The sequence below is a fragment of the Nyctibius grandis genome, chromosome 4 (genome assembly GCF_013368605.1).
Source record: "Nyctibius grandis isolate bNycGra1 chromosome 4, bNycGra1.pri, whole genome shotgun sequence".
Lineage (NCBI taxonomy): Eukaryota > Metazoa > Chordata > Aves > Nyctibiiformes > Nyctibiidae > Nyctibius > Nyctibius grandis.
This window is the reverse complement of record NC_090661.1, coordinates 33510982-33529719: the sequence shown is the minus strand read 5'-3', so window position 1 is coordinate 33529719 and position 18738 is coordinate 33510982. Positions and strand designations below refer to the sequence as shown.

Sequence of the window (18738 nt, the reverse complement as noted above, 5' to 3'; positions counted from 1 at the left end):
TTTAGGACATGGGTGCCCTAGGTGTTGAGGGATCTTGTGGTTTTCTTGAAAGTGTCAGATGATGTGCTTGTGAGCTGCCTCTTCACAGAAATGGGGCTTGCCAAGTCAGTGTCCAGGGCCCATAGATGTCTAGTCGAAACCAGGCTTGATGGGCAGAAGCCTAGTGAGGCCTGGGAAGGTGTGTGTAAGGCAGGTTCAGCAGCTGGATCTGTAGAGGAAAGGAAATCTAGCTGCAGAAACTTTACCTCCACAGTGGTAGTAACACTGAGGACTCTGGGGAGAGAACACAGAGAAGAAGAATAGCATATCCTCTGCCCTCCCCTGGTTTAAGCTTTTGATAGTATAAGCACTCTTACTGGAAAAAACAGATGCTGCTTTTTTTTTTTTTTTTATTGCTAGATTGCAGGGGTATTAGATGGGAGCACTGATACTGGGGAAGAGCTGGGATTTGGATACTCGCTTCCTACCACACACGCATTCATGTGATGATGTGAGAGGCAGATCTGGGTCCAGCTGTGTGAGTGTGAGGGCTCCCCAGGGTGTTCTCACCATTCCTCTGAGCTCTGGCTCCAGCTCTGCAGAAGCTGGGAACGCTCATGACTTTTCCTCTGTTTGTGCTCAGTGGAGCACTTCCTGTGGCATTCAGGCATGCTGCAACAGCTTCCTCTGCTGCATTCTTCCCTGGGGAGCATCTGAAATGCTCTTTTTCTTCTTAAGGAACTTCCTGAAACTGCTTTGTTCTTGCATGGTTTGGGAAAGATTACGTTGTTGTTTTTAGCTGATGGGCTATAACTTCTCCTACTGTCTTGGTTGCTCTTGCTTAATGTTTGCCTTCCAGAGCCTGAGTCAGAAGAAGGTGGTTGTGAAATCTGTCTGCTACATTAGTGTCTGTAGATATGAGATGTATTCTGTGTTGACCAGACTGCTGGAAGGAATTTTTATGTTCTAGGGAATTATGAACCTAAAAAAAAATAAAATCTTGAAACAATTATTCGTCTTTTGGAAAAATCTGGCCCTCCCACCTCACCCTGTTTCTCAGAATATCATAGAATTGAGCTATTATAATGACATTTTGTAATGTAAAGTTAGCATTTCATTCTCATAAGTCTTCTGTCTCTCCCAGTGAAGATAAGATGGTTCTGCACCTCTTGAAACCAAATTTGAAATGTTGTCCTGCTGGATTGGCAATTTAGATAGAAAGGAGCAAGTAGTAATGTAGTTGATACTGTTAGTAACATATCCACTAACATTTTTACTTAAATGTCACTGAAACGTACAAAAACTGTCCTTGCAGGTAAATGCTTAAAAAAAAAAAAACCAACCCAAAACAAACAACAAAACCCAAACAAAAACAACACAGCGCAAAACCCCAGCTAACCACACCATCTCTTTTTTTGGAGCTAGGTAGTTGAAACAGGAGTTTAAATTATTGTCTGATTTGAGGGAATGCTTGAGCTAAGCAGAAATTTTCTCATGCGTGTTTGATGGAATATGGCTGTGAGGACAAGCAGTAGGACTTTAGGAAGGAGAAGGCAAAGCTGTAAGAAGCTGAAGAGGGACTTGAAATTTCTCCAACTTGACGCTGTAAATGCTGGCTGGAAAATGCATAGGATAACAAGCAATGAAAATGGTTTCATGTTGGTTTGGTTCTTGTGGTATTCAAGGAAACAGAGTTTTGTAACAGCATCTGCAATCAACTGAGTTGTCTGGAAGAACCTGACCTGCAGCAGTCTCTTTTCCATAAGGCAGTGTCTTAGACCCCAAGGTCTGGCTGGCAAGAAATGATAGTAGTATAATTCAGTCTTGGCCTGTCGAAGTCAAGAGTGATCCAGGTAAAATGCTATCATCGAGGTGTGATTCTGGGTACTTTATGCAGCCAAAACTTAATCAAGCACTTTCGCACTGTCGTTGTCCTGTTAACTGCACGTTGCCCTGAGAAATACTCTTGCTGGTTTAGCAAGAGCTGCTCTGACATGAATGATGATACTGCATGGATAAGATATAGGTGAAGGAAGCCACTTGAGAGAGCTGAGCAAATAAGTGCCTCAAAACAATAAATTAAACTTAATGAAATGTCACAAATAACATAAAAAAACAGCTGGCACAAAAGGAGCCTTGTCGAGTTAAAACCAGATGACAGTAAGACTGGAACATGGTTGTACAGCATATGTGTCCCTAGCCATGTGTTAGTCCTGTTTATGGCAATAAAGGTTGAAGTAAATTCCTGGCTAGAGAGACCTGTGTGGAAGAACTACTGAACTGTGAAATCCTGCATCTGGGTTGGCTTTCTTTGTATAGAAAAAGAAGAAACAAATATTAAAGCAGTCAAATTAATCTGTAAATCTTTGTCATTGAAACGAATTACATTGGTGACAAGGGCCCTTAAGTTGTCTCATTGGCCTCTCCAGACTTCCTGAAACCATATATTCACAAAGGCAGGCAGAAAAGTGCTCTGACGAGGAACGCTGAGGCAGGGAGGCAAAGCCTCAGGTGAGCTAGTGGTGGAGCATGTCTGTAGGCCTAGGTCTCTTGTGCCTAGGCCTTAGTTCCAGCCACTAAGCTGCGGTGTCTCCTGCTTTGAAATTTCAGCCTCTGCTGTAAGGTTCCATAAACCCCTAAGTTAGTGATGGGATGTGTTTTGGCTGGCTTTGTGGCAGTAGGTAGGAGCTGGAGTTGTGTCTCTCCAAGGCTCTTGAGCATCTGTCAGGCCAGCTGTGCTCCAGAAAAACCAGGAAAGGAGCAAAAGCAACCCTATAATAAACCATTATGAGAGTGTTTGCTTTCTTTTTTTTTTAAGCTTTAACTTGATATTTTAGTTGTTACAGAACAAAGAACCTGTCTAGGTTACCAGGGAATACAAATAAGAAGCAAAGAATATGTACAGTCTTGTATTTGTTGTTGCTCAAAAGCAGTGAAGTGCAGAAAGGCAGGACTGAAGTTTATCAGTCCTTGAGGAGATCTGGTCTCTTTCCTGAAGATTAGCTATACTGTGGGTTTTGGGGTTGTATGTTTTATAATCTCTTTTTATGTCAAATGGAGGAATGGTATTTCATCTCTTAGGTTTTTGTTAGGTATCTGGGGCTACAAATGGGCCCCGTCTTGGCAGTTGCTACCTCTAACCTTTTTTTATTACGTGCTTTTTCAGCTGGATATTTTGACTTGCCTGTGCTTTGATTCCAGTGGCTATAGTGAAAGCGTCAAAGGGCAAGTAGTATTTCAAAGGGTGAAAACTCCTTCTGCACATCTTTTCTGAACACTTTTCTCACCAGCTGTGAAAGGAGCTTGTTTTTTGAATGGTTTCCCAATCCTGGCTTGTTTCAGTTCAGCTTTGCCTACCCTGTGGGTGTTTGGGATGAGGAGCTAGAAAGACAGAAAGGAAGATTTCATGTTTGCTGCTAGGTATGCTTTTGACAATTTGCTAGTACATCTTATTAGGCAGTTTGCTAATTTATATCCATTGAGTTGCTTAGAGCTGTTGGTAGGTATACTGGGAAAATGGGGATATAAAAACAAACACTTTGAAGCAATTACATCTGTATAACGAGACAGTCTTCTCAAAGGAGGTGGCTTAAAATCTGAATTCTTTTATACACTGCATTTGTAAGGATTATGCTAAGTTACCATTTACTTTCCATGTGCCATTTGATCCCCAGCAGAATCTGAGTGGGTGGAATGTGTGGGACTCTGCCTGTTCTGCCAGAACTGATGGTGTCTTCTGAGACTGGTAAATCAAAGTAGCAGAAGCATCCCACCAAACCTTGATGCCTCTTGCTAGTTATGCTCCAGTTACGAAGCAAGCTTACTGATAGCTTCACTGGGTTACCTCCTTTCTGTCCAAAAAACACTCTCCAGTTACTTGCTTTGCCAGTAAATAGAGAAGACCACATACCGAGTAGCTGTTAAGTTTTAGTGCAGGTTATACAGGGTCTGACACCAGCTTTCCTACTGCCACCTCGCTAGGTCTTAAATTGTCCAACACTGTTAAAGTGTTAGGCAATTTAGAAAGGTGTATTGTAGCTAGCTCTTCTTAGTAGAAGAAACTTATTACTTTGCTTTCAAGCTTAGTTCTTCAACTTCACTCTGTGTGTCTTTGAGCTTTTGAATTATTAGTCTGGATTGAATCTGTATCAGCTAATCAGTTCAAGAAAATGCAGCTGAGAATGTTTGAACTTGTAGCATGACTGGGAGGTTCTAAGACTTTGTGGTCTCTGGGAAAACTAGGTTTGCCATGTGAGTACTGCTGTCACTGTGTAGTCTGAGGTGCCTTCCACTTTGAACAGGGTGACTTGAGGAGTGTTGAAGTGGGGCTATTTTTGTTTTCCAGCCAGACTCTGCAGAGAAGTTGCTTGTGATGCTGAGCTCCTGTAAAGCCAGCAGAAAAGATGAGTTAATATTTACAGCTAACCTAACCACATCTAGAGTGAAACTATGAAGTGTGCTTAAGAGAGGCTTTCCAGTGAGACAGGACTAATAACTCTTTGCAATTCTGCCCAGCCAGTCGTAAATTATTTGAGTGCTTGTTCTGACAAGTGCCATGACGGAGATGAGTCATTCTTGAAGGATAAACAAATTGCCCAGATATTACCCTGATATGTCCAATGGTCCTGAACAGAGCCCCAAAGGTCAAAAGAGAAAGGGCATGGCAGGATGAAAAGGTATTCTCCAGTGTGTGTTGATGTGTATCAGATTGAGGTTTCAGGATTGCTGTCCTTACCCACCTTTCCCTAGCAAAGCTGTCCATAGATGTACTGCAGAGGGAAGCTTCAGTAACCTAGGGCTTTGAGCTTCCCAGTTTGGTTTCCACACGGATGAAAGCGGAACAGTGCTTAGCACAAAGCGATCTCCTGTGTGCATGCCGTTACTAGATCAGCCAAATGTCCAAATTAGTACTTTTTGGATAGGCTGAGTCAGAGGCAACAGCTGCTGCTGCTGCTGAAAGGATGAAAAATGAATCAGCTGCAAAAGGCTCACTAGTGAATGAAAGAGATCTACCAGGGCAGAGCTTTAAGATGAGGTGGCTAGTATAGGGATCATTCCATGCACACATAAGAAGATAGGGTTCCTTTCTAAACTCTTAAAATTCTTACTTCAGAGATTCCCACGTCCCCTCGGAGTTTAGGACTGCTTCTTGAGCGGATTCATGACTGTGCAATGACCTTTGTCAGGTCTTGGTATAAACCATAGCAGAACTGGGGTTAGAAGGTAGGCATGAGCTGGCCTATTGGGTAAGGGGGAGCTGAGTGTTGTGTAGGTCGGTGGTGACTGCCAGGGTTCCACCTCCCAGTAGAAGGAGAGCAATGGACTCCTACTGCTGTTAGTGTTACCAGCCAGGTGACATGTCATCCAGAACTTGAGTGGCCGTGCTGGAGCCTACAACAGAGACATATTTTGAGAAACTGCCATAGCAAGAATTTTTAAAGCCTTATTGGAGAAAGGAACCCAATTACCATACTAGGCTGAAGTTTAGGGAGTGGAAGTGTTTTATAGTCATATGGAAATGCACAAGCAAGTCAATAAGCCTCCTGAGGCACTGCTAAATTGCAGGCCGCTTATCACTTGCTGGTAGAGATGAGTTTTGCTCTGCTGTATCTTGGAGGCATGTTTCCCCTATGTTCTCACCTAGCGTCAACAGAGGGACTGTGTGTGTTTCAATCAGGACTTACAGACCAGTCAGCGCAAATCAGTCATCTCTGTCCTATCAAAAGCCAGTGTCCAAAATCAGTGTGAACATCTGACAGTTAGACTTTTTCCTATCATGTCTTATTGGTTTTGCTGAAGAGCCAGATGGTTTTCCTAAGACCAGAGCCCATAGTGTGCGTCAGGCTTTTATCCTAAAAAGACAGCCTTGGGGTTTTACTATATCCAAATTGAAAACCCACAAAGCAACAGCCAAGGAAACAGCAGGGTAAATGTGCAGGTTACCTCTGAATTGAGACCAATTTTTAGTGTTGTAGGTTTCTGGAAAGAGGCAAGCAGGGACAAGATGAGAAATCAAAGCTGTGTGAAGAGCAAAGTTGAAGTTTAAAATTAGTACCAGTAATCGAGGACACTGGATGTTGTTTGAGTTCAATTGCCATGCTAGTACCTTTTCTACTAACCTGCCTCTACACAGTGGGTACTGTAAGTTCCTGTGCAGCTGCCTGTTCCTTTTCTGAAAGAATATAAAATTATTTTGACAGTTCTTTGTTATCTTTTTAAATAACCTTCTCCTTGTTGCAATATAAAGTAAGATTTAGAATTGGATAAGCTGCCAGTGAGAGGAAGAGAGGCCCCTGATGAGTGTTAGCTGCCTCTGCCCAGTGCGGCAAACACTTTTGGACTCTTTACATTCCTTAATAATCAGAATTTCAAACTAAAACCCATATGCAACTTTCTTAGGGGGACCCTCTTAATCAAACTTTTGAAGGGGGGTAGAAACCCACAAAACTATCTAGGTGCTACTTATGACGGTGGGTTTGGGTTTCAGAAGCAGAATCCGGGACCCTGCCAATTATACAAAGTGTTGCTACAGCTCTTGCTTCATTTCCTTCTCCGAACACGTGGAAGTAATTATGGGGTGGTTGGAAGAAAGCACAGGGAGGCCGGAAGCAGCCTTGGAAAACAAAAGCAAATGAAACATGTGCCACTTGGAAAGCTGTGCTGTGCCCATGGAGGAGAGCAGTTTTCAGTGTTAAACTGGCTGTTCTGGAGCCACTGTACCGCTGGCTCCAGCTGCAGCCCAGATGCAAATTGTTTGTGCTGTCCTGGCAGTATGGGATGCTGCAGAGTACCGGTCAGCTGGTCTGCGAACTTACTGGACCTGAGCAAGCTGCATGAGCTTCCACAGACATCACCAACGGCAATTTATTTATTTATTTGTCTGTGTGTGTGCAACAATAAGATTGCTTTATCAGAAGATCTTAAAAGTACTTCTACAGTTGTTCCCGGTTTGTTTCCCCCTCCTTGTTAATGTTTCTGGAATTAATTTATCAATCCTGGCTTTGTTTAGAAGCACCAGGTTTTTGTCTTACGAGTTGGTGTTATCCTGATGTCCAGAACGCCTTGTGCGGATGAGAGCCACGCTGCAGCCGGCCCTGTGGAAACATAATGCAGAGCCAAGTCTGAAAAACTTGGCAGTGTTTCACCCAAGTGAATCACTTGTGAATGTATCTGAGGGGAGTGCGTTACAGGTGGGCCTATTATGGGGAAAATAACACAGTTGTCATAGTGAGTAGCACTCTTGTAGGGGGGGTAGATCTGCTGCTGGAGTGCAGTTGTGTTTTGGTTGCTGCTTTCCATCACAGAAATCTTCCTTTACAGATGTGGTTCTTTTGTTAGTCCTGGATTTTGTGTCTTCCCTGCCTAGCATACAGCAAAGCCTGTGCTCCTGTTTTGGAGGGGGAAAGGAACTTGAAAGGCAGAAAATATTTTTCTGCTGAAATTTCAGCGCGAGAGGGAGTTGTCTAACTGAAGCAAAGCTTTCTAACGGGCAAACAGAGAAAAGTACATTTTATATCAGGACAGTCTATAGCACTCTAGAAGCACCAGTGGCAGCTTCATATAGCCTAAACATTTTGACTCTTGTAGAATGTAAATAAAATTTGTGTGTTAGAGCAAGCTTTGATGCTAATGGTTTTCTTTTTAGGAGAGAGATAAGCCACTAGAAAAAAAAATCATATTCCTAATAGAAAGACAGACAAGACCCATAATTAATGTTGCACTAGCAGGCTTCCTCCATGGCTGGCTAATCACAGCTGAATGTTAATAAGCATAGAGTTTTTTTAAATACTGTTGTAACATGTTAATTAAGATAATTCGTCTCCATGTGTCTCTTGAGTTACCAGATGGTGACTGCATTGGTGGAAGGCTGCAATTAGAGTCTTTTCTTTCTTCCTTTTTCTTCCCCTGCCCTAAAAAAAAAAAAAAAGAAAGAAAAAAAGAAAAGATAAAAAGAAAAAAGGCAGCTTTGGTGTGGATGGGATGGCTGTGTGAGGGGTGCCTGTTACTGTACACAGTGTAAGTGCTTGTGTCTAATTATATAAATGCACAGCTATATGATTATATATACAAATCTCTTTGCTTTGGTTTCTTCTTATTTACCCCCATTGTGACATAAAGAAAAATAAGCCTCCTCTTCAGAGTATGTACTTGCTAGGGAAACTGTAAATTTCCCCGTAAAGGCTTCAGTCCTGCTCGGTTTGCTCTTCTGTCATTGACTTCAGAGTAAGCAGCATCTGGAGCCAGTAAAGACAGAGAGCTTATTTTTCAGTGGATTTTGGCCTGTGCTTAATACACAGAGCCCGAAACAGGGTTATGTTTTGCAGTGTGTTTTTAGGAAGGCTTAAAATATTTTAGGGGCAGGGTCGGTGAGAAGTGTGTGCGCTCACAATGGAGGCCTTTTATTGACTTCTGCCTCCTGTAAGTAAAATATAAAGAGGTCTTTTACCCTCTGCTGCTGTGACTGGGCCCCAGCAGCAGCTGCCGTCTTGGGTTTGTCCCTCTGGGAAATGACCCATCTGCTCATGTGCTAGAGAAAGTCAGAGTGCTGAAAAGGAGAAGGTTCAAAATCTGTTCTCTTGGTTCCAGTCCCCATCTCCACCCCAGAAATTACAGACCAGTGGAAAACCTGGGCATCTGGTAATCTGTCTTTTGTGGTGTGAATGCTATCTGTGGCTAGAAACAGACTGAGTTCTCAACTGTTTCCAGGTGGCAGAGGGTAGCTTCAGTCTGGGTCCCTTTTCAGATGTTGTATCTGCAGCTACTATATTTGTATAGTTAAAACACACAGGTTAGCACACTTGTGGGCAATAAGCAAAAAAACCTACTTACACCCCGATCTACCTGAAAGGGGGAGCAGAGCATACTTCACCTCCACTGGGAAGGACCCACCTGTCCTCTAGGGAGTAGGCTTTCTAATGCCTGCAGAAGGCATTGGTGTTGGAATTTAATTATGTGGGCTAAAAAATGTCCCCCCAAATGTCCCCAAGATGTTGGATGTTGGGAGAGGGTAGAATCTCAAATATGATTCCCAGAGCAGGTCATTGCTATGCTTCTTGGAGCCAGCCTGCCAAGAGAAACCGCAGTCTAAAGCATGTGGCTCTTCGTGTTCAGCACAGATCTGCTGTTACAAGCAGTGACCTTTATTCGTTGAATACTTGATGAGCCATTTCCTAGCCTAATATTGGTATTAATCCAAACGCTCGGACTGGAGAGGACAATGCATGACCAGAGGGTGCATAGTGGGAAGCTGCTGTGCTGAAAGCTTTTGACAGCATCCAGGCAAACATCACTGGCTGGAAACCTGAAGGTATTTAGCACTCAGAAATGGAGCTGGCACTCTTGACTAGCTGGAGCATGTGGGTGGAGGTGACTGCTTTTGTATCTACCACTAAAGCACATCCCTGTGTCATTGTTTTCTCAACAGGAAGGAAGGTGTAGATGGGGAGGATGCAGTACTGTTCATCAAAGCCTACGCAGGTGCTTTTTCTCTGCAGACCAGCTGCCTGGGAACTGGTTTTTGCTTTGGTAAAAGATGGCATTTAGTTGACGTAGCTAGTCTAAAAAGGATGTGAAATGATAGACTTGCTTCTTACTAAAACCAAACTGCTGCTGAGGGAAGGGCTTCCAAAAGTGGCTTCTGCTGTTTATAGGCTGGTTTGTGTGCACAAGGGAAGAGAGGAAAAAGAAGGATGTTGCCTGTCTGGATTTCACGCTGAAAGCAAAGCTGGCAGGTCCTCTCTGTCCTGCCTCAGGCAGAAGGAGATGTTATGTGTGACTAAAAGCCCTGGTTTAAGAGGAAAAAGTCCTGACCCAAAGAGAAGCTTGTGGAAGTTTTTCTGTTCTGCACTCAGGGTGTCACTGCAGCCATGCTGGTCTTCCCTGCTCCCCTAGAGACCGATGCAGCAGGAGGCTTGGGTTAGAGGGGCCTGATAGGTAGCTGTGCTCTTCGAATCAAATAGGTGCATATATATATTTTTTTTTTTCTCCTCGATGCAGCAAACCACCTCAGTGAAGTTCTTGTGAGAAAAGCAGCTAACTTGGACAGTGAATTTCCTGTCTGCTGGTTGGGATGGGCTTATAAAATAAAAACGCTTGCTGTTGAAAATGGCATGTGTGCCAGTTACATGTATGCCCTTAGTTTTGGTGCTGCTTTTCTAGGTTTTTCTCTCCATAGGTATATAGTGGGGTTTGAGTTCATCATATGCTAGGTGGGGATCTCTCCAGGACAAAGAGCTAAATTTAAAAATGAAAAAGTTTGAGTTGCGTGAAAACTTGGACAGTGTGTTCTGTTAGGTGTAAGCTGAGGGTCTGTCTGCAGGCACTGGGAGGCTGATGTGTTGCCGTTGTTGTTGCTCAAGGAGCTGCTAAGTGAGCTTGGCAACTCTGGCTGGTTACCCTGCCACTGTGGCTAAGGATGGTAGTGACACTATTGTGTGGTTGGGTCACATTCATGCTTCTCTGAGTAGTGGTGACAGAGGTTGGGAGTATATCCAATAAATAGAAGAGGTCCAAGAACTGGGCTCCAAGAGGCATAAATTGTTTCCTTACTGACTTACTAAAGAACCAGGAGATGAGTGGAGAGGTCAGGTAGTGCCCGGCTGGCAAGAACTGAAACTCTGCAAAGAGAGAAAACAATGTCTCTTCTCCTGTTAGCAAATGTATCCAGAGCTTTTGCTAGCAAATTCATTCAGTCACTTCCTAAGGCAAAACTGATGTTCAGTGTCACCCCTGAGTGGGATCCATGGGCAGCACTCTGTTAGAATTGCCAGACCCTTTAGAAGCCCAAATGAGCTGCATCAGGCTGTCGTACTTTTATTGTGAAAAAGCATTGTGTAACAAAGATTAAGGCCTGTGTATGAATTTACAAACAAATAGCAACTAAAAAAACCCAGCCTATTGCTGCAAGCCTGTTCTGGGCACTAACTGGAGAGAAGCAGTGAACCTGGCTCTGTTATTTTCAGCATTAAACCTGAACCTCAGGTCTGAGATGCTGAAAATGCACAGTCTCTGCAGAAGGCTTCAGATGCAGCTGGTGGTTCAGACCACCCATTTAGCTGTGGTAGGACCCAGGTTGAAGAGGGGAGTAGACAGGGAGGATTACTCTCAAGGGTGCCTTAGAGAGTTTGGGGCTTTTTGAAGGTCCTTGCCAGAAGTTAGTAATAGCTTTTGCAGTTCCCTCTGTTGTATTGAAGTGATGCAGACACACAAATTATCAGAGTTGAGAATCAGAGGCCTCCATATCAGGGACAAGTAACTGGGGTATCTTTGTTTATTCTGGATGCTTTTCTAGATGTGCTGTTTCTGTGGCTAGTGGCAAGTCCTGGCTGAGAGAATAAAGGTGGTGGTGTTTCAGAGAACCAGAGACTTGGACAGAGAAGTGCTCCTTGCTGCTGTGGAGTGAGCTGGAGCACAACTTGGAAGAGAGTAAATAGGCAAAGGCAGTGATTGCGACCAGGAGGGAACCCTTCTGTGTGACAGGAGATAAGAAAAGAGACAAAAAGATGTACTTTAAGGGAAGACAGCCTTTTTTTTAAGCTACTCCACTTGACTCCTTCCTACTGTAGGGGAGTCAAGGTAGCACAAGAAGGTTAGGATGAGGCTTCTGAGGGAACTGATCCCAGCATGAAGGAAATCGTATGTCCTTTAGTACAGGGACAATTTAACTGAGTGCTTCTGTGTTCTGCTTCACAAAGATATTTTCTCACATGGCTGGACATGCTGGCATGAGACCGTCGTGACAGGTTTAACCAGACTAGCCAGGGGAATGTTCGTCTTGTTAGATCAGGAGGGTGGTTTTTGTTTGTAGGTTGTTTTTCTTCTGTGAGTCTTGATAATATCAGTTAAATAGAGTAACTCTTGTAGTGCTTAGAATCTTCCATTTCCAGTCTTCATATCCCACAAAAGTTGCAGTATGTCTGAAAGGCCAGGAGGTGTTAACATATCCAAACAGAGCACATGTTCAGGGGATCCAGCTGAGCAGTCATTATCTGCCCAAATTGCTTCCAAAATGCTTCAGCACTGGCATGTAAGCTTTATCTGACACTGCTCTGAGGACAGTCAAACACGCTAGAGCACTTGTATAGTCAGTGAGGAATTAACCTGAGGCTCAGTCCAGCTTCCTCTTAAAGTTGCTGGGGTTTGGGCCTGACTCATATAAACACTGATGTTAATTTGTCAAAACTGTTCCTGTCTTAGCTTTAGTGACTTTTGTACCTTGCTGTGGAGAAGTAGAAGAAATGTTACTGGATGTTCAGTGCAAAACATCCCTTTCTTAAGCAGTGTTATACCCATCTATCCACCCACATAAGGTGAGCAATGCAATGGTTAATTCTCCCTCAGTTACAAACCTACAGTTATGCACTCGAGCAGGTGATGATGAATAGTTGTCTTGTTCTGGTTTTTATTTTTCTTATAAGAATGCATTCAGTTAAGGAGGATTTGGCTTTCATCTCTCTGTGGTCAGACTGCCCAGCAAAAGAGGTGAGTGACTGAAATACAGTTCAGGTGCCTGGTGCAGAAAAAAAGTGGTGTAAGACCCCTGCTAGGATCCAAGAGTCTTACTAGCTGAAAAAAGAAACGTACAGTGCCAAGCAACCAAGACTGTCACGAGGTGCCTCTTGGTCACCCCTTGTACAGTGTTGTGCCTGTGTGAAGAAGGTCACTACTGGGGAGCTGTTACAATTCTGTGGCAATTATCCAGTCAGATTGAAGTGTGTTTTAATCTTACATTGTATGTGTAAGTGCAATGTATTGTACTTGATCCTCGCCACAACAGGCTCATCCTGCTTGGGCTTTGGAAATCTTCTGCTTATCTGTGAATTTCACTCACAGAGATCACGGCTTAACTGTGCGTCTCCTGTGGTTTGTGTTCTGAGTACGTCAAGTCCTCACTTTTATGTCAGCACACAAAACACCACATACTTCCATCTGTGGTGTTATCTGTGACAATGGCTTGGTTTTGTGTCGTTTTTACATTGTTAGAAATGCTTTGTAGCTGTATCGGATTGGAGTTCAGGACCATGGCTCAGCTTCAGCTCAGCCAAGACATGGAGGATCAATTTCATCCTTTGGTGATTAGGTTAATCAGTTTGGCCAACTGACATCTCTTATTGTCTCCAAAAGAAGCCATGTTGCAACCCCTCACAGCTGTCTGTGAATTTGGTAGAAGAGAAAGCAAAGGGAGCTTGCCGCTACTAGCGGAGCCATGGGAAAGGGACCTGGTGAAGGTACAATGTGATAACACCGTGGTTGCAACAGAAAAGAGGTTCGTTAGTGTTGTGCTGCTTGTTGTCAAGTTGCTAACAGCTATTCAAAGAACCTAAGAGCAGTTAGCCCTCCTTGAAGGAGAACAGTATTTTCTCGTGTGACCTAGACAGAAAAATACAGTGCTTACAGATGATTTGATGGGAAACTGAGTGGAGGTGCATACTGGCTTAATATTTTTTTTAATTTGTTTGTAAAAAATTGTCTATGTATGAAATACCTAGTATTTTGTAATGGCATTTGCAGAATCTCCAGTGCATAACTTTATTTCTGCCTGTCAGTCGGAAATGGCAGTTTCTTTACTTGTGAGCAGAGTTCAGTGATGTTCAAAACGTTTGGACTTCTCATCAGTTGTTATCTCCTTCCTGTTTTCCAGCAGCGTATGCTGGCAGAGAACCAGCGCTCTCGGGAGCTGTCATAAACTTCAGTACCTCTTAGAAATGAGGCCTTTGGGAGTAGAGCTCTGCCCCCTTCGCAGCACTGCTGCAATGTTCAGCACCACTGTTTCTGCGCGTCCTTAAAGCTTGATGAATCAAGATGCTGGGAATAGCTTTGCAAGCCTAGGATGTCAGTAACCCCCTAGGAAGTTGATAACTTCTGTAACTTGGCTCTCTTTCTCTTCCCTGCCTGGCGCGAACGTTTGTTTTAGGATGTCTCATAAGCTCTGGGATACTTCCAAGAACATATGTTTCAGGGAGGGAGTTGATGAAATTCCTGCATGTTTCTTTGTATTTCAAATATCACCCAGTGCCATTGTGAGTCTAGGCTGATGCTGTTGGGAAGGGGGTTGATCGTTACAATATATGTACTTGAAGTGTCCCACAAATTTAAAGGAATTTTTGTAACTTTAGGAAGCTTCAGTGTATCCACTATGTGCCACGCACCTTTGAAACTTGGAAGGAGTAAATTTGGGGGTCATGGTTTTGCTGTGTCCCTTGAAATCTGCCCGGCTTTAGTTGGGGCTGAAATACTGAAAAAATCTCCTCCATGGTTTAGTTCACATGCCTCAAAAAGCATCAGCGTGCCAAAGTAATATCCAAACAGCAACGCTCTGGCCTGAGGCTGGGCCACACAGCAGCATGCAGACGCTGCTGAGGGTTAAACGCAAGCAGCCCGCTTGGGAAGCGTGAGCTGGAAGGAGAGGTGGGTCAGGCTGCTCCCAAACCCGGTACCGAACCATCACGACACAGCCACGCTCTGGAGTGCTGAACAACAGTTCATGCAGGCAGCTATTCCCATCCGTCTGCACCTTCTGGCTACAAAGCGTCGCCAGGAGCGGGCTGCTCTGGACACGCATCCCAGCAGCAGTTGGCACCCAGCTCTTTTCACCCCTGGTGTGTCAGTGGTTTACTCTGTCAGAAGTGGTAAATGGGCTGCTCTCCTGGTTCTGTATCACCGTGGGTGTACCAGGGCTGCAATCTCAAGGCGTAAGCTTTGCTGCTCTTTGGTGAGATAAAGGGTTGTGCAGAATCAGACTCTACCTTTTCTTTTGTTAGCCCCAGTTTAGAGCACGCATATGGAGGCAATTGAAGAAACCCGTCATGGAGCGTGTGAAAGCTGAGATTACGGAAAACTTACAAACAGGGCGCTGTAGTGGAAAGCTGCATTGTCTGTCCCAAGCTTTCTGGGTACCTGTGTTATTCTGGGCCGGGCCCTGGTTTGCAGAGGTGCTGAGGTCTGTCAGAGATGCCAGGGAAAGGGAGCTGGTCCAGCAGGGAGCAGAGGTGTTTGACTTGCTCAGTTTTTCAGGCACCACCAGTCCTTCATCTTACCCAACCCTCGCCTGGGCCACCTCCAGCAATCTCTAAAGCCGTCAGCACTGTCTGTAGCCCTCTCCAAAGCTACAGGCCCTGGGATGCTCTGTTCCCCTGAGGCTGCCTTGCAAAGGACAGTTCAGGTGATCTTCCAGGGGAGATGAGGTTGCCCAGAGATGCTTAGTCAGGTTGAGGGTGTTGATGTTCTGTCTGCCTCATCCAGATCTTTTTTATCTATTTCCCCAGCATATAAACAGTGTTGTTCTGTCACAGTGAAGGTGACATTTTAAAATACTTGTGACGCTCTTGGATGCTGTGATGACAAATGACCTAAGGAGGTGGGGATAAAAAGGGGAGGTGATTAATTCTGCAATCTCTTCCCTGTGTGAAGAGGACAAGTCAGGGACAACTGACTGAACACACTTATCAGTTGCTTCTCTCCTTTTGTGCCAAGTGGCCTGTGGAGGTGAGGAGGAAACCAATCTGCAGTTGCGTAGCTGTGTATCTCCAGAAGCCCTTGCGCGAGGAGGCCAAGTGAGGGTTCTGTAGGTGAATGATGCAGTGGTATTTCCAAGCCTTTGAGAGCACTACTGCAATGTAAATGAGTGCTTGTTTCTTGTTGGCTGGCTGATTTTTGTGCATAACTCAGAAACCTCATCAGTGTAGGTGACACTTGATGGTAGAAGGGGAACCAAACAGTGAGCTGCTGCCTGGTCCAAAACGGTTTCTGGTGCAATAGCCACACGTGGGTACGGCTCAGGGGAAGGGGGAACAGAGGGAATGAGCTCTGTTTGCTGCAGTCAGTTTGAGGAGAGATGCCGTGTGTGGCTCCCAAGCAATTCCAGGTACCTCCTGTGCAGATATAAAAAGGTGTAGGGAAGGTGTCCTCTCTGCTCCTGAGTTTTGGCAATTGCTGTGGCAACAGTAGCTTTCCCTCGTAACTCTCTACCATTGCCTAGAGAGGTATGTGTTAAACTGCTGAGAACGTTTCTGGCACTCAAATGGATCCTTCCAATTTAGCAAGAAACCCCTCTCCTGGGCTGAAGATGAAGCAGGGCATTTGTCTGTGTGTCTGAATGTGAAATGTGCCATGAATCTGTAACTTCAGCTGATCCCAGTGGACCCTAAGTGTTGGACAGGCTTAAAGTGAAAGCAGGTTTTAGCCTCATAAGGGAAAGGGCTAAAACCTTGGTTACAAAATGGGACATTATTGCAGAAAGGAAAAATAAACACAGAAGAGGCAACAGGTAATACTAATGAGGCATGGGACAGTGGCTTCTCTGAAGCTTATTTAAGAATAAGTCTCCTCAAGAACAAAGTCTTCTTGAAAAGCTGTTGCTTAGACCCCTGTTAACCTTTTCTATCAAGAAGTAAATTGAATTGCAGTTATAAAGCTGGCAGAACTTATACCAGAGGTTTTTTGGCTTTGCTCAGCTCTTCATCTCGGGGTTTACTGGCATTTACAAGGCACTACCTATGATGCATTCACACATGTGATCAGGTTCAAGGGTCGCTTGCACTCCAGCAATGTAGCAAATTTTTCCACAGTGAAATGTATCTCTAAAATTTTCTTTTGCTTCTTAAGTCTTGCCCAAAATCCAGTTACTTGGAACTTTGCCCGGCTGTTTCTCGCTGTTTGTCCCACAATAAGTGGGACACTTAGAGGCAGAACCTGGGAATGCGTGCTCCAGAGGTTAAGGGCAGGCCTGCATCATCATGCTGTGATGGATTAGGGTGGGTGGGATGATTGGTTTTCCATGCCCCAAAATATCTCAGGAGGGATCTTTGACAGATTTTCTTTTGTGATGTGTGGGAAGCTGATGTGGATTTAAAAGGAAAAATGTGGATTTCTCCCTTTTTCAGCCAGGCAGATATGTGGTGTCAGCAGGGGGTGTAGGGGCATTTCTGCAGGGTCACCCTGACCTTCCAGAGGAGAGGAAATTCGAAGCAAACAAATATCCCGTTTTCAGTGCTGTTTCCTCATTTGTGCTTTTTTGTTTTTATTTGAATAGCTATTGAAAATTCTACAGGAAAATTTCTGGCGTGTCCTATGTGTATACCCATTAGTCAGGATAGGGCAGATGCAAGGAGAAACGTAAAGTGCATTCAGCACTCCAGACTTCACATAGGTAAACAGGGTTTTTTAGAAAGATCTTTGTAATATAAATAATTCCTTTTTAAAAATAGGCTAGAATATTTGGTCCTACTGTAGCAAAGCTCTATTCCCCATACCATTGATGGTGTATCTGTGTAAAATAGTTAAAATCAGTGTGCTCTTACAGGCTTCCAGGGAGCTTATGGGGCAGCTCTGTACCTTGACATTGTACCCACAGTACAGTGACATGTTTGCATTCTTCACTTGTTTCAGTAGGAGGTCTCATGCCTTTTCTGTATCAGGTTAATAGGAGAGCCTGGCTGTTAGGTTCCTCCCAGTCTCTAGTGAAACAGCTGTGGGGAAAAGATAGCACCAAGGATTTTCTGGGCTCCTCTTGTGTGGAACCTCGGTTGTGACAAATTTATATGTCACTTTCAAAAATATCACCAGTTTGATGCCTGCCACCTAGGTTGTACTACTGGGATAACAAGCAGTATTTAGCAATCACAGAAGACATATCAGAGTTCTCTGCTGTTGTGTAACAGTCCGTCTTCTCGGTTTTGGTAGTTTCTTAATTTAGTGGGTGTTCGTAGGTGGAAGTCTGCCTATGTGCCGTATCTGTTGTGTAACAGATATCTTTCTCTGAGATATCCTCCATGATGCTTTCTCTTTTTTCCAGATTGTCCCCAGCCACCACAGATTGAGAATGGAGGCTATAAATGCCACCCTAGCCCCTGCAACAACCCTCTGACTTCGGGCAGTGTCATAGAGTATCTGTGCATCGAAGGCTACATGCTGAAAGGAGATTATAAATACTTGACCTGCAAGAATGGGGAGTGGAACCCAGCCATGGAAGTCAGCTGCAGGCTCAGCCCGGGTGAGTGCTCCCTGACTCCAGTGGGACAGTCAGAATTGCCCTTGCATTGGCTTTTCAGATCATCCTTGAACACTGAGTCAGTGTGATGCTGAGGAAGTCCATACAGCTGCCTCTCATTGTTCCAGGAATTTCATAAATGCGGCTCACAATCACAGCTCTTTATTAAAAACATCTCTTCTGTAACAGCCCATCAGATGCAAGCTCAGAGTCCCTCATGCAAGGAGGCAACCCATGGAAAGGAGTATAAAGGAGGCAACTTGTTACTTATGTGGAGCCTCTTACTTTAACAGCTCTCATCCTAGAAATAGGGGGGGCCCTAACTGAAGCATTTTCCGTGCTGTTTTTGCTCCTGATGGGTTTGACAGTACATCTCCCTCAGTGGTGTACCCATCTGTCCACACATGCATGTGTCTGTGTGAGTATATAGAGCTGATCTTCCTTGCAAACAGGTTAACAAACTGTTGGCCTCCTGTGGCAAAGAGCTCGATGGTGCTGCTTTTCACTGTACTGTCAGGAAAGGACATTGCTGACAGATGATTTCTGCTTCTCTCCAAATGGAAGTGGACAGCTTTTGTTTTGTGGCTCTCTCCCAGTTGAACAGGAATTCCTCCATCAAAGCAGGAAAGTAAAAAGGTTTGCAGGAAAATGTTCATCATACGGCTCTTAGTTTGCCTATGGCTTTTCTGGTTGTAAAAGCATGCATACTGGATAAAGGGAGAACTCCTTCCCCTCTTCAAGTTTGGCTTGTTGATAGAGTCTTACTGCTCAGT

At 44.3% G+C, this 18738-nt stretch overlaps 1 protein-coding gene across 2 annotated transcripts in view; it reads left to right on the top strand.

Moving 5' to 3' along the window:
• SUSD6 (sushi domain containing 6) overlaps positions 1–18738 on the top strand; it is an 87351-nt gene that overhangs the window by 56981 nt on the left and 11632 nt on the right. For both annotated transcript variants that reach the window (XM_068398570.1, XM_068398572.1), the window contains exon 5: positions 17771–17968. In XM_068398570.1, the coding sequence (XP_068254671.1) occupies positions 17771–17968 (198 nt within the window). The remainder of the gene's footprint in view (positions 1–17770; positions 17969–18738) is intronic.